This window comes from Podarcis gaigeae, assembly GCF_964106915.1.
Source record: "Podarcis gaigeae genome assembly, chromosome: 3".
NCBI classification, from domain to species: domain Eukaryota; kingdom Metazoa; phylum Chordata; class Lepidosauria; order Squamata; family Lacertidae; genus Podarcis; species Podarcis gaigeae.
In genome coordinates this window covers 42,831,247-42,845,656 of record NC_139680.1, presented here as the reverse complement: position 1 = coordinate 42,845,656, position 14,410 = coordinate 42,831,247, and the positions used below count along the sequence as shown (strand labels likewise).

The 14,410-nt window shown below is 40.4% G+C and overlaps 1 protein-coding gene and 1 long non-coding RNA gene across 4 annotated transcripts in view; one reads left to right on the top strand and one right to left on the bottom strand.

Annotated features, from left to right (window-relative positions):
• LOC310840838 overlaps positions 1 to 14,410 on the bottom strand; it is a 387,462-nt gene that overhangs the window by 181,914 nt on the left and 191,138 nt on the right. The gene's annotated exons all lie outside the window — the stretch shown is intronic.
• Positions 1 to 14,410, top strand: part of RNGTT (RNA guanylyltransferase and 5'-phosphatase) — a 117,062-nt gene that overhangs the window by 27,580 nt on the left and 75,072 nt on the right. For all 3 annotated transcript variants that reach the window (XM_083730394.1, XM_083730395.1, XM_083730393.1), the window contains exons 9-10: positions 8,508 to 8,643; positions 11,764 to 11,835. In XM_083730394.1, the coding sequence (XP_083586520.1) occupies positions 8,508 to 8,643; positions 11,764 to 11,835 (208 nt within the window). The remainder of the gene's footprint in view (positions 1 to 8,507; positions 8,644 to 11,763; positions 11,836 to 14,410) is intronic.

Below are 14,410 nucleotides of genomic sequence, written 5' to 3'. Positions count from 1 at the left end.
CATTTTAAAAAACTCAAAACCTGCTCCCACAAACATATTTAAAAGGACATAGTGCTTGTATTTGGGCCTGGAAACTAATTGTCATCTAGTGCAGTTGGACCAGAATCGGTGTAATATGCTCAAATTGTCTTGCCCTGGTGAGCAACCTGGTTGCCAAATTCTGCACCAAACGATCTTCAGAGGCTGCCCAAAGTATTACATATTGCATTAATCTAACCTAGAGGTTACTAGAGCATAGATGACAGAAGTTAGGCTATCCCTGTCCTGATAGGGGTGCAACTGGGCCATCATCTGAAGCTGATGGATCCTTACTAACTGAAACTCATCCAACACAACAGGACTCGACAGTGCTCTGGACACCCATTGAGATTCATCTGCTATAGCAGTGGAGTCAAGATCCCAGTGGAAGCAAGCAATTTTATCTTCCAAATGCTCTGCAAATAAGTCACAGCTATTGTCAGTTCTGCCACCTCCTTCAGGCTATGATGTAAGAGGCCCCATACTATCCAGAAAAGCTCTGCTGGACAGCACAATGAGGATGCAATAGAGGCAGCAAAGTATGCCCTCTGCTGCCTTCACTGCCACTAGGTAGGCTTGATTATGAGCCTTCACAAGTGTTTGAAAGCATTTGACCAGAGTTTTCCTCCACTCACATTTGAGCTGTCTCCCAGCTTGTTTCTTTGCCATAAGATCCGAAGTATACTAGGGAGTCAAGCAGGCTCCACAAAGTGGGAGAAGGGTGCTCTGGGATGATTGTTTCAATGGCCCATGCCATTTGGATGTTCCAGAGGTCAGCTAGGTCTTCGACAGTCATATCAGCCAGAAAGCCCATTTGAAAGCCCATTGGATCCATCAACCTCTGAGGGTGAACCAGCCCTGATGCTGCACTGACTACCCAGTTTGAGGGAGAACAGAGGGAATAGAATCCTCCCCAACCCAAAAAAGGACATTCTGTTGACAAATAGAACTTATAGTTGTAAGTAGTTATTTGCTATATTTCATTATCTTTTTTTTAAAAAAACCGTGCAGTTGTTTTTTTAAAACTTTTTTGGCAGTAGGTATACATCACCTGAATGTTGAGCTTTATTTTAATAGCATCAGTAGATGGCAGTAAATCATGACTGATTTTTATCCTTCCAAGATGACAGATTTATTTCCAGGGATCCTACCACCTAATGACAAATTCAGCTAATTTGACTGTTTATTAGAAACCAAAGAACTATTTTGGGCTTGCCAAAGGGCTTTGATATACCCAGGGGAATATTTGACTTTTCTTTTGTTGTGCCACTTCACAAACTGCTTTTGAAAGTCTTCATTGCAGGCATGGAGGGTTTGCTGTTTGAGGAACATGAGCCCAATGTTCTTTGTGATATGCAAAACAAGTAACACACTTTTTTGGATTCTGTCCTTTATTAAATAATTTCTTTCCCCAAAGATGAAAGAGATTGGGCTTGCTATTTCTGGGGATTTAAAAATAGCAATACACTTGTTTTCTGTTTACATTCATCTGACTTGGAGGGTGGGTTGAAGAAGGTGTGTTCAGTGCCTGACCTAGGGCAAAGTGAAGCTACCATTTCCTAAATCCTTATGTTTACAGTAACCAGAAAGTCTTCTTCTTTGGTGATTACTTGTAGCCGAGTAAGATTGTCTTCCATAAACACGGTTTTAACAATGAGTCCGTAAGTGACTGTGGAGGCCAATTCTGGATCCACACGTCCTTCCACAGTGGGGACATTGGTTTCTAGGTGGGAGTTGATCACAGTGTGGATTTGCCAAGCGTGCCTTCCTCTTAGCATGTTTCTCCCTTGCGTTCTGAGTTTGAATGTCTTCAAAGCCCATGAAACCTTTGGTAAAGGCTGTTCTCTAATTGGAGCACTCGCAGGCAAGTGTTTCCCAATTGTTGGTGTTTATGCTACATTTTTTAAGCTTTGCCTTGAGACAGTCTTTAAGCCTCTTTTGTTGACTACCAGCATTATGCCTTCCATTTTTAAGTTCAGAATAGAGTAGTTGCTTTGGAAGACAATAATCAGGCATCTGCACAACATGACTAGTCCAGCAAAGTTGATGTTGAAGAATCATTGCTTCAACACTGGTGATCTTTGCTTCTTCCAGCACACTGGTATTAGTTCACCTGTCTTCCCAAGTGATGTGTAAAATTTTTCGGAGACACCGTTGATGGAATCTTTCGAGGAGTTGGAGATGGCGTTTAAAGTGGTCCATGTTTCACAAGCATACACTAAGGTTGGTAGTAAAATAGCTTTGTAAACAAACATTTTGGTTTCCCTGCGAATGTGCTGGTCCTCAAACACTCTATCTTCAATCGGGAGAAAGCCGCACTCGCGGAGCTCAGGCAATGCTGGATTTCGGCATTCATGTTGGCCCTTGTGGAAAGATAACTGCCCAGGTAGGAGAAGTAATAGAAATTTTCCAACATTACACCATTGAGTTGGATTTGTGGCGCTGCAGAGGGGTTATTTTGTACTCGTTGGTGCAGCACTTTGGTTTTTTGGATGTTGAGTGATAGGCCAAGCTTTTTGTAAGCTTCTGTGAAGATATTTAGGATGGTTTGGAGGTCATCCTGTGTCTGACCTAGGGCAAATTGAAGTTACCATTTCCTAAATCCTCATGTTTACAGTAACCAGAAAATAGAGTTGCAGTAAATGGACCAAGCACATAGGATACCTGTAATGCACAGGGACGGATGCTGGTGACATCATTTAGGAAGTAAAACTTTACTGGAAGCTGGATGCATTTTATATATTTTAAAAATGGTTTCTAGAGTCATGTGCCTTTTGTAATTTTGTACTATTGGTGCCATTGGGGATGCCAAACTGATTAGATTTGGGGATTGGAGTAGGGAGACATCCAGTGGTGCACAAGTGGAATGACCTTCTACTCGTGCAGTCTTCCTTCTCCTCTTCTTCCCCTCAGTTCCCTCGATGTGCTGGGAATCTGCTCTGGAAGGCTAGGGAACCTACAATTTTAAATATTAATATGGCAGTATTGTTAAAGTGTATTAAAGTTGTTTAAACACCTGGGATGCACTGAAATACTTGAGTCTCTAACTGTGTAATTGAATTCCTTCCCAAAAGTTGCTTCAGATCACAGCTGAAATCTAATTGTATTTGCGACTTAAGCTATGTGATCTCATAGACTAAATCATAGTTGCATTGTTCATTTGGCTTAAACTGCAGGAGAGACACAGGATCAATAAACCAGAAACATGATATTTTTTAAAATAAAGTATCCTGGGGAAAGTATTTCGGAGGTGAATGGCGTTCAGCTGCTTAAGGGCCTTCAGATCATTGTCATAGAGCCAAGGCTATGTTGCTTTACCTACCAAGTTGTGGGCGGCATGTGTGGATATGTGGCCATAACAATGACCTACATTTAACTTTGTTGGAAAGTCCTAATTTTGCTTTCCCTTCCAGGTTCCTGCTGTCTCCTCCACCTCCTCCATATTTTAAAGTGCACAAAGTTTTCTAAGTGCTGTACAGAGGCAAAACAGTACATTCCCTTCCTGCAGGCTTATAAACTAATAGGTGCATAACCACCACCACCACCACCAATTTCAACAGTTGGAAGTACAATTACTTACATCTTAAGATGAAATCTGTACGTAAAGGTCTCATTGTTAATATCGGATATATTTGGAGACAAGTGGCAGATGAAATTTTAGCTCCTAGGGAAGCTTGTTACCTGACCTTTCAAAGTGTCTCTGTACTCAGACGGAAGAACGTTCAATCTCAGGCATGTGCCTGGGAATAAGCAGGATGGATCATCACATAATTGCCTTGTGTTTGAAAGACTAGTGTAGAATGATGGAATACTGATCTAGCCGTGGGTATTTAGCAGAGGTATCACCGACTTTCTGCATTCACATCTATCAGTAGGCAGTAAACAAGTGACAGTGCACCCACCAGTGCAGCAGTTTTACAACCATTTCCCCACGCATTCCATAAGTAGCACTTAGGTGTGAACTGATTAGCTCTGCTATTTGTCCATCTAGCCTAGTATGGTCTAACATGACTGGAAGCAGCTCTCCAGCATGTTAAGCAGAGATCTTTCCCATCACCTCCTACTTGATCTTTCTGACAGCAGATACTGGGATTGAATTTAGGTCCTTCCGCATATTAAAAAAAATGTGCTATTGTGCCAGTACTAAGGCATGGTCTCTTCCATAAATGGAATTGGTATGTAAAAGAGAGAAACACATACAGGAAAAGGTTGGCAAGGAGTTCCTCTGCAGACATCACATTTAAAATCTCTGGACCCTTTATGATGACATTACAGGCACCCCCCCTTACACGCATCTTACTCACGTGTGATCACGTTTACGTGGGTTGCCGTGAAATAAATAGATTGGCCTTCCTTTTATTGGGGCTTCTGCAATTTCACTTTTGCGTACAAGGCCCTGGAGCATAACTAGTGTGTTAGTGGGGGGACGCCTGCACAGAATGGGAATGTCCTTAGCAGTCAGTCAAGGCAGCAATGGGATTATACCCTATCAATGGCTTATAATTAAATATTTTTAGGGCAGAGCTCAATGCAGAAAACACATTTAAAGCTGTAATTACAATAGTTTATAACATATTTTTCATAGTACAGCTTATCTTGGGATCTCTCAGTATGGGCTCAGTTGGGCTTTCCCCAAATGAGTAAGAAACTCCGCTTTCCTCTTAGAGGAGTTAGAAAAGCTGATAATATTTTGACTGGCATCAGATATAACTAATGCTTTCTCTTGAACAGAGCATTACCGTAGTATTTGAAGATGTAGTGTGCAATGATAGGTTTCGCTGAAGAAGCCAAAAAACGGAGAGAAATTATGTGTCCTGACTGTTGTATTTTCTGTCACTGGAGTTTTCTTTCAAGTGACATAGACAAATGTTTCTGTACTGTATAGACCTGTGCTATCATTGAAAGAACTACATGGGATATTGTATATTTACTGTAGTTACCATGTTTTCCTCCATTCTTGAATTCTGCTTATGCTCCTTAGTTCCCAAAATACGGGGACTTATTTCGGGAAATGTTTTTGTGTGTTTCCTTCATAAATTCTGCTGCAGATGCAGAGCTCTCAGATTGCACCTGTCTGGACAATTTTTGGTTTCATTTAGCTGTTATGTAGATCTGCTTTGTTAATAATCCAAACAAAATATGATATACACCGAACAGCATATGTAAAATTTTGCCTGCATTTGAGTGTTACACTGAAGAATAACGGCGTACACAGGAGCATAGCATAAAATGAAATGGGCGAGTGTTCATTTCATGCATAAAGTGGTTTGAATATATTTTACCCTCAGTAACAATAGTAGCTTATTTGACTTGGTTGCACAAAGGGATTTGGGAATATGAATATATGCTCAATATTTTTTTCTAGAGTCAAATAAGCTTCCGGCTAGTACTTCATTACCCCTGGTAGAATCCTAATCATAAGTGCTGAACAGCCAGTAAGTTTCTTTCTTGACATGTTAGGAATGTAAGATTTAGATAGTATATGTAGCTGTAATCTCCCTGGGGAGAGACGGGGGAGGAGACACATTAGCTTTGAAAATTTAAGTTTAAGAAGCACCAAATACTTGTAGTTTATTGAGCATAACTGTATGGACTCAAGGTATGAGCAGTGTTGATCCCATATAGGGTGGGTGCCATGCTTTATTGGACTGACCAGGAATTAAATATTTTTCTTAAGATTTTGAACCTTGCAAAGGTTGACTTCAAGCAATGTGAGGAATAGAGGAAAGGTTGGGCATACCCAGTGAGGTTTTTCACAAAGGGTGCATATGGCTGGTTCATTAGATTTCTCCTGACTGCATTGGTGAGCTGGTCTTTATTTTTTCTATATTTTTACTTTTTGGTTATGTGGCAAAGGTGTGTCTAATAAGAAAACAAAGTACCTTCATCCTTAAATGAAGCTGTTAAATATTTGTGTTAACTTAGTGAATGCCATAACGGTAAGAGATGAATATAACTGGGAGACGTCAGTGCTTTTGGCTTAAGCTGTATTTAGGAAGCATACCAGGTAAAATTAGCAATTAGCTAAGAACTAAATACGACATCTAGGAAAGCAAATACGGCAGCATTTGCCAATCTGATCTCTCCAGATGTTTGGACTGCAACTTCACTACATTAGTGAAGGCTGAAATAGGAGGTAATCAAATATGTGATGGCAAAAATGACTTTGTTGTTGCTGCTGCTTAATTTGTAGTTCCACCAGAGAGCTGTAAAGGCTCCAAATTAGGACAGTACAGTGGTACCTCTAGATACGCACACCTCTAGTTGCGTATCTTTCAGGATGCGAACGTTGCAAACCCGGAAGTATTTTTCCAGGTTTCACCACATGGACAGAAGCGCTAAACCGTGTCACGCGCATGTGCAAAAGCGCTAAACCATACTGTGCGCATGCGCAGAAGCGGCACCTCTAGTTGCAAATTCCTCGGGATGTGGCCAGACCTCTGGAACGGATCCTGTTCGCAACTGGAGGTACCACTGTATTTGGAGCAAATCTGAGGTTTTACTCCCTAAGGACAACCCTACTTCCTGGAGACAGAATTGGGGGTGTCTGTTGTACATATTGAGTAGGACCCCTAGTACAGGCAGCGACTGTTTAGTCTGGAGGTTATGTTCCTGATCCTCATGCATTGGCGGAGCATGCATAAACCCCTTCTGACCCCTTCTGACCCCATCCCCTCTCCACCCCGCTCCACTACCTTTCCCGGCCACTTCAGGGTTGCAGTGATACATGTGTGGTGGCACCATACTTTCGTCTGCTGAGACTTAAAAGGGACCTCCTGTCAAGCGCTGTAGCACCATAAGTGGGCACATGACGTAGCTTTGACTGAGCCATCCAGAGTGGGCTCTGCTGAGGTAATTGGTACTGAGATATGTGGCCATCCTGGTGATGAGAATAATCTGTTCTAGATTGTTCGAGGAACAGGCCTGCAACAAAACTGTTGGGCGGGGATAAGGAGTTTCCAGGAGCACAGTTTCAGTAGCTTGCCTTCTCTGCTAGTAATCCAGGGAAAGTTTACCTGAGCTTTATTGTGTTACCCAGTGAGTAGAGGACAGCTATGCACATAATGTCCCATGTTCAATTCCTAATACTTTCTGTTAAAAAGATCTCAAGTAACAGGATTGAAAACACTTGGGTCTGAGACCTTGTATTGCTGCCGCCAGTCAAAGTGAACATTATTAGGGTCAATGGACTGGCAAAATAAGTCAACTTTTTGTGTAATCAGCATTATTGACCAACATAGCTGAATGGGATGATAAACTTTGCAACTTCTATTTAGATATTGGACACATAGGAGTGCCTTTCAAACAGCAGGGCTGAATTTGTATGCATCAAGAAGATTTGTTCAACATGAGGATGTGAATTTTTTTTTTTTTATATGTCTTGTATCTTGGAACTCTAAACAAGCTCTGTCTGCTAAACTAATGCATCAAGATGCCTGAATATTTTACCTTTCCTGCATTTCAGCTTATGCTATTCTATAGTGCCCATAAAAGAAGTAAAAGGAAGAGACAGTGGAAATTAAACGGTTTGATTTTAAAATATTTTCTTTTTAGAAAGCTACAAGCTATATATGGATTCACTGACATAGAGGGATCAATTGTACATCATCCAGATTTTTGGAGCCTGGTCACTAAAATAGCCATATTCATCTTTTATCTTTGTTTCCAGATGTCCTAGCTCTTTGAACCAAAATAAAAGTTTATCTTCAAAAGAACATTATAACAAAGGACTTCACTTTATGAAAGACTTGTTCTGTCAGGGAAAAAATATATAAAAGCTGAATGCACATGTGGATGTGGGTTGTTAACTTCAGAATTTTACCACACGTGTTGGTATCACCCCTGTATTTTTTCCTTCCTTCCATAAAAATTAAATGCCTCATTTCTGCTGATTTGTATTTTGCCCTATACTTATTTGCTTTTTAAGATGGCATTTTACAATAGTTACTAATTGCATGAGAATTATACTATTCATTGGACTCAAAGTAACTGAAATGTACACAAGTAATTGGACAAATCTGCTTTGAAATATATAGAATATTTTTTTGCTTGCTGTGTTACACAAACATTTTCTTCCTTCCTAGAATGTTGTGTATGAAATATGAAAAACAGCTGTAAGGAATTCCAGTTATTTATCTAATATGGACAGATGGAATTTTGCAGCACGTCATAGGCAGTTCAGTTAGTAGCATAAAGATTTATGATGTAGTTCTCAGTGCATATTGGCTTTCATAAAGAGATAGTGGCACCATACACTTTGAGGTCTGTTTTGCTACAGTGGTATGTGTTCCAGCATGAGTTATTACTTGGATCCTGGCCTCTTTTTTCTGAAATAATGCTGCTTATATGACTTCAAACAAACATGTCACAAAGTGGAGCTTGTCTGTAGTAATTGCACTGTTTTAGATTTAAAGGATGTAAAGTTAATAAAAACTGCTGCTGGTTTTGGGGTAAGTAGTGCTTTGATTGTCTTTAATTTTTCTTTGCAGGTATATGATGTTGATTGATGGCAAGAATGAAGTGTATATGATTGACAGAGATAACTCAGTGTTTCAGGTATCAAATCTGGAGTTTCCATTTCGTAAAGATCCACGTGTACACTTAGAAAATACTCTGATGGATGGGGTAAGAGGCTCTGTTTTTCTGTACCATATGCATGCTGCTTTCATTTCAGTAGCTTAAGATAGTGTGGCAACAGTGAGGGAAGCCTAGTGTCCAATTATTTCTAGAATTTGCCCATTCTATGGTTTCAGAAGAAAATTACAGCTGGGGCTCTGTGAAAGTACCCACCAGATTGCCAGTAGTGACAGTCCATATTGTTCAAGTCACTTTGGGCTGACTTTGCAGAAGGCAGAAACTTTCTGAGCTCTGCACAGAGTAAAATGATACTCCACTCTTCCGCTGAGTACTTTGGCATTTGGAGATGAATAAGGAGAACAGGATCTTTTATTTCCGCAACAAGACTTTGGGGGAAGCAGTACTGCAGTCTTCCTCACCACTTTTTCTTTCTCACTGCATGTGTAGAAGACATGTAGGAGGGGAGGGGTCAGTGACAACCACACATAATAGCTTTCTGCCATTTGTGATCCTGCTGCATACGACAGTTTCACCCCAAAAGAGAGATTTATCCAAAATGGTCACAGTGTAAATAAAATTAGCTGTGAGGAGCTAAAGGAAGACAGGTTCAAATTTGGTCCAAAAGACACTTCTCCCCCATGAACCATGCCCACCTGCCTCACAGGTAGAGTGGGAGCCATAGAGTGAGCTCCTGATTATGCATTGGGCAAGAAAAGCACCCGATGGGTGGGAGCTCCAAAGACTGCTGGATTGGCTGTGAGAGAAAGTTCCCTGTAGGGAACTTGTTCATACAGACAATGCCTGCAAAAAGCAAGGCGAACTCAGCCGCAGGAGTGAGACGTGAGCCTTGTATGCACTTTCCATCACTATTCTTCAAACTCTTCACTGAATGTAGAGCGTGACTTTTGTACTGGGAAAGTCCAGACTTTATTTGAAACTGGAATTTCCCTGAGCTTAAGAGGATAAAACCTATGGTACTTAGTGGCCCTGGTTGTTTTAATGTCACAAAAATAATTTTGTGGAAAGCTTAAAATTTGTGGTAAGTGATTTCCAGCGTAGCTGTGCTTCTAGCATGTACTTTCCCTTTGGAAATATTATACAGTCATACCTCATGTTATATCCGCTTCATGTTACGTTCTTTCAGGTTACGTCCTGCGGCGACCCGGAAGTACCAGAAAGGGTTACTTCCGGGTTTCGCTGCAAGCGCAGAAGCGCAAAATGACATCATGCGCAGACGCGGCGAATCGCAACCCGCGCGTGCGCAGATGTGCCGCTGTGGGTTGCGTTCTTTTCATGTTGTTAATGGGCCTCCAGAACGGATCCTGTTCGTAACCAGAGGTACCACTGTCATTGGCCCTGGTCCTTTGGTTCCGTTGATTTAAATCTGAGGCTGCTGTTAAGTTTAGTTAAATGAGTATCTATATACTGTTTTATATCCATAATAACCTCCATCACTTAGAGCAGTTACATATTTAGGATGATGGAAAAATGATGAGCAATGCCTTTTTGGATTTTTAACCCAGTTTGTGCCCTTTGTGCTATAGCTGTCATTCCAGTAGATCCTGGATATATCTTCCTTCAGGTGAACTGCTCAGTCTTTCTAGGAACCATTTAAATACAATGTGAGGTGGATTTCTTCAAAAGTCAAGTGTTTTCTTTCCATCTTGCAAGGCTAGGGAGCAAAGGATTTAGAATGTGACGTAAAATAAAAACATAAAATTAATAGCCATGTGAATTGCAATTGAAATCTATAATTAATATTGTAGCAGTGATGTGAAAGACTCAACAGCACCCTTGGGCTTGGTGTCCTTTCTTCTCGTGGTTGTTTTTACTCTTTTAATATTGGCCTGCGCAATGATTTTTGACTGTATTAAATGTAAAACAAATGTCTTCAAAGTAAATTTGGTACAAAACACACACTTTATTAGAGATGCTGACTTCACTTTACAACGAAAGCTATTACTTGTTGTGAACATTACACCAGATAATCAAACTCCTCACAGCAACTCTAGCATCCATTGTGAGTATACTCATTTTTAGTTTCCATGGCAACACAACTGTATAACAGAAACCCCCAAAGATGCATTTCTGGTCTCAAATGTTGCCCCAGAGCTCAATAATGCTCCTGGTGTTGTGCTTGCTTATTGATTTCATGTTAGTGTGAAAGCTGCAAGGAGAAAAGTACTACTCAGACTTGAATGCTGAGGGAGAAGAATATGAATTTCCAGCAACAGCTTTCCTTCAAGATGGCAATGTCCTGTTACAATCTTTGCAAGCTCTCAGCCAGAGCTATCTCTCTTTCTGCCACAAGCTCTCCTTGAAGGGCTAGCCCACACCAATATCTCAAGGAAAGGACATCAGAATTTCAGAACAAAGACCAGAAGTGATGTTGCTAATATCCCTTAAGTTGTATAGTGAAGACCCTAGCACTAGAACCCAATGCTGAAAAAAGAGAGTTTATGCTCTGCTACACCCCAGTACATGCCCTACAAGAGATTTACCATTTTTCTAGGGTGGCTTCATTGATGACCAAACAGTGTCTGCTGTCAGATTTTTTTTTTTTAAAAAAGCAAAAGTTCCATTTCTTCATTCACAGAAAATATTTCTGCAACTTGGAACATGTCATCTACTAATTTCTGGAACAATATGGAGCAGCCCTGAAGTGTATTCAGACTTTGATTGGATGCACACATCTCCTCTTTGAACGATCAGTCTCAAACCCTAAACATCTGTTTTGTTTGCATGAGTTTGTTATCTATATGCTAATAGGAATATTCTGGATTTCATAGTAGTAAGAGCTTTATCATTACGTTGGCGCTGCAAACAAAAGCGAACCATATAAAACCAGCAATCTGGTGTTCATATTATTGTAAGAGCCTGATTGTGTCATGCATTATCCAGGTTTTGCTGATGTACTACCATTCATACAGCATGCATTTAATTTACCTGTCTGTCTTGCTCAGCTCCAACCATCACCACACACCAGCTGCCACATGGCTTTTGGCTTTTATGCAGTGTCAACCCGACTCCCAGCAAGAAAATTTCATGAAAAATGAATTCATGCTGGAAAACTGAGGGAGGGATCCTAATGGTAAAGCAAAACTTGTTAAAGTACTGCTTGCAAGTTTTGCAAAAATATTAAGATGTTATTTTGCTTCTTTTTTTCAGGAAATGATTATTGACAAGGTAAACGGCCAGGTTGTTCCTCGGTACTTGATATATGACATAATTAAATTCAGTGTAAGTATATCATGCTTTGAAACATTTAGTTAGGGTAAGGAAGAGCCAGTTCTAATAACCATTTGTATAAATGTATAAACTACTTCTTTAAACCAAATAAAAAAACCTCTATACGGTGAAGAACAGTAGTATTTTTAGACAGCAATGAATACTTAAAGTCAATTACTATCACACCTGTCAAGTGAAACCGAAATGTGTAATGGGCAGCTGTATTGTTCAGCATGGAGACTATGCTGAGTACATTTGTGGATTTTTCGTGTGTGACTTGGTAAGAGTGTGCTCCCTGGAGTCTTCTTCACTTAGTTTTTCTGAGCTTTTCTTACAGGATTCTCGGGGGGGGGGGAGGATCTTTTAGTAAAATCTCCCCTTCTCAGGGAGCAGAAAGGAGAACTACAAGGAAGGTTTGCAGCAGCAGTGGCAACCACTGGAATACATCCCCCCTTCCCATTTCATAGAAGTAGTCTAGGAGGATACCATGATCAATGGTGTTGAGAACCACAGAGAGACAGAAATAGGAATAAAGTCGTACTCCCTTTGATCTCTGTAAATCTCATTCGCCAGGGTGACCAAGGTCAACTCAGCCAAGACAGCTACCCCACTACAACTCTCTGCACCACCTTACTCAATAAGGATATATTTGTGACTGTTTGGAAGCTTTCCAGTCCAAGGGTCCAAGGTTTTATTTTGCAGTGGCACTACCCCCTCATACATTGCACATTCTGGATCCAACCAGTCAAACCCCTTTTGCTAGATTTAATAAGCCACGGAGGGACAGGAGTCAAGAGGACTTGTGGTTGGGCATTAGGCAGCAACATCGTGTCCTCATCAGCTGACTGCATCAGTTGAAACACAACACATCATTGGCTATGGCATTGGATGCTTCATCTGGAATTGCAATAACTGCAGAGTCAGGGTTACTCTGAAGCTGAGGAACCTAATCCTCAAAGCATGAATCCAGTTAATCACAGCAGATCCTCAAATACTCCAGATGTCCTTCCCCCACAGTGGGAATCAATTAACATCTAGAAATAATTCCATCGGCTTGATCCTAGAGGATGCAATGCAAGCTGTGAAATGAGCTTTCTCTGCAGTCCACACTGTCACATGGTAGGGTATCTTATGTGCCCCATGGTTAATTAACCGTAGTTTGTTCTTGGGAACAAAAATTACTAGGTTTGAAACCAACAGGATCTGAAACCAACTTCATATGAAACAGTGGTGTTTGTTTGCCGGTGGATTTGATATTGCTTCTGCAAAAGGATTTCCTTTCCCCTTCCTCTTCCATGTACCCCCCAAATATGCTCCAGACAGTTGGGGAACCATCAAGCAGATTTGGAGTTGGGTGGAAGGCTGCATGGGGGAAGGAGAGGAAGGAGAAGTCGCTTATCTCTGTTATTTTAAGATATTTACAATGGTTTTTAACACTGTGTATTAAATTTTAATGGTTGTAACCTGCCCTGGGACCTTTGGGTGAAGGGTAGGTTGAAACAAACAAAAACCAACCAACCAATCAAAACAAAACAATAAATGTGGGGAGTTAAACTCCAATGACTCAGGTTTTCAGTTCCTGTTTTTACCTCCATAGCTGTAACTATGGGTTTCCAGTTTGGATGCAAAGAGAAGTGATGGTTAATTAAATTGGGAAACATTTAATTGGGGTCTGCCAAGAAGGCAGGAGGGAAGACGTGATTCAAAAATGGAGTGTGTGGGCACAAGCATTTGGGCGCATATCATAGCTTAAGAAACTGAACTGGACCCAATGTATTGCCCTGCATTCTGTTCCTCTGATTTAGTTAACATGACTGTTCTGGGTCAACAAATTAATTTTTAAATTAATGAGTTGTTTATTTCTTTACTGAAAGGCAGTTTCTTTAGCAGCACACATACATCAAAGTAGACTATTCTAAAAGTTTGTGTGCTTATTTTTGGAGGAAAGGAACACCTATGCTGATAGGGTAGATTTCAGCCACCAGGAACTATATTAACCCTGGTTGAGATTAGTAATGCTTGAAAGTCAAAATACTTTAGGTTGCTTAGAATATAGTGGGAATCTGAAAAGGGAATTTACTAAGCAGCATTGTGCTTCCAGTTCAAGGACAGTTCCAGACAATGTGTTATCAGCAGGAGCAGAAGTAAGGCTTTATCTTTAAAAGGCCATTAACAGTAGCCAAGCTGTAAAGATGAAAAAAGCTAACAAACTGTCTTTATGCTAATTATAGAAGCCTAATTACAAAAATAGTTTAGCTGGAATGTTTGACTTGGCAAGAAGAAGCATAGTTTTTTCAGAGTTATTAGATATTGAACAATGAAAATCAATGGGACGCGATGACTTGTCGCAGGGGGAAAGTGCTAGTTGTTGCTTATTTATTAATTTTTTTAAAAATTCTGCTCCACCAAATGTTTGAAAGAGGCCCAATGGGTCATTACGACAATGGTATAAAAACAGATTGCCACTCCCAATTTAGACCCAAATACAAAATCAGAATATAAACATTAACACTAATTTGTGCTGCATTGAATTATGTGCAGTCAATAGTAAGAGAAATGTATCGCTTCCAGATCCTTATAAAAGTAG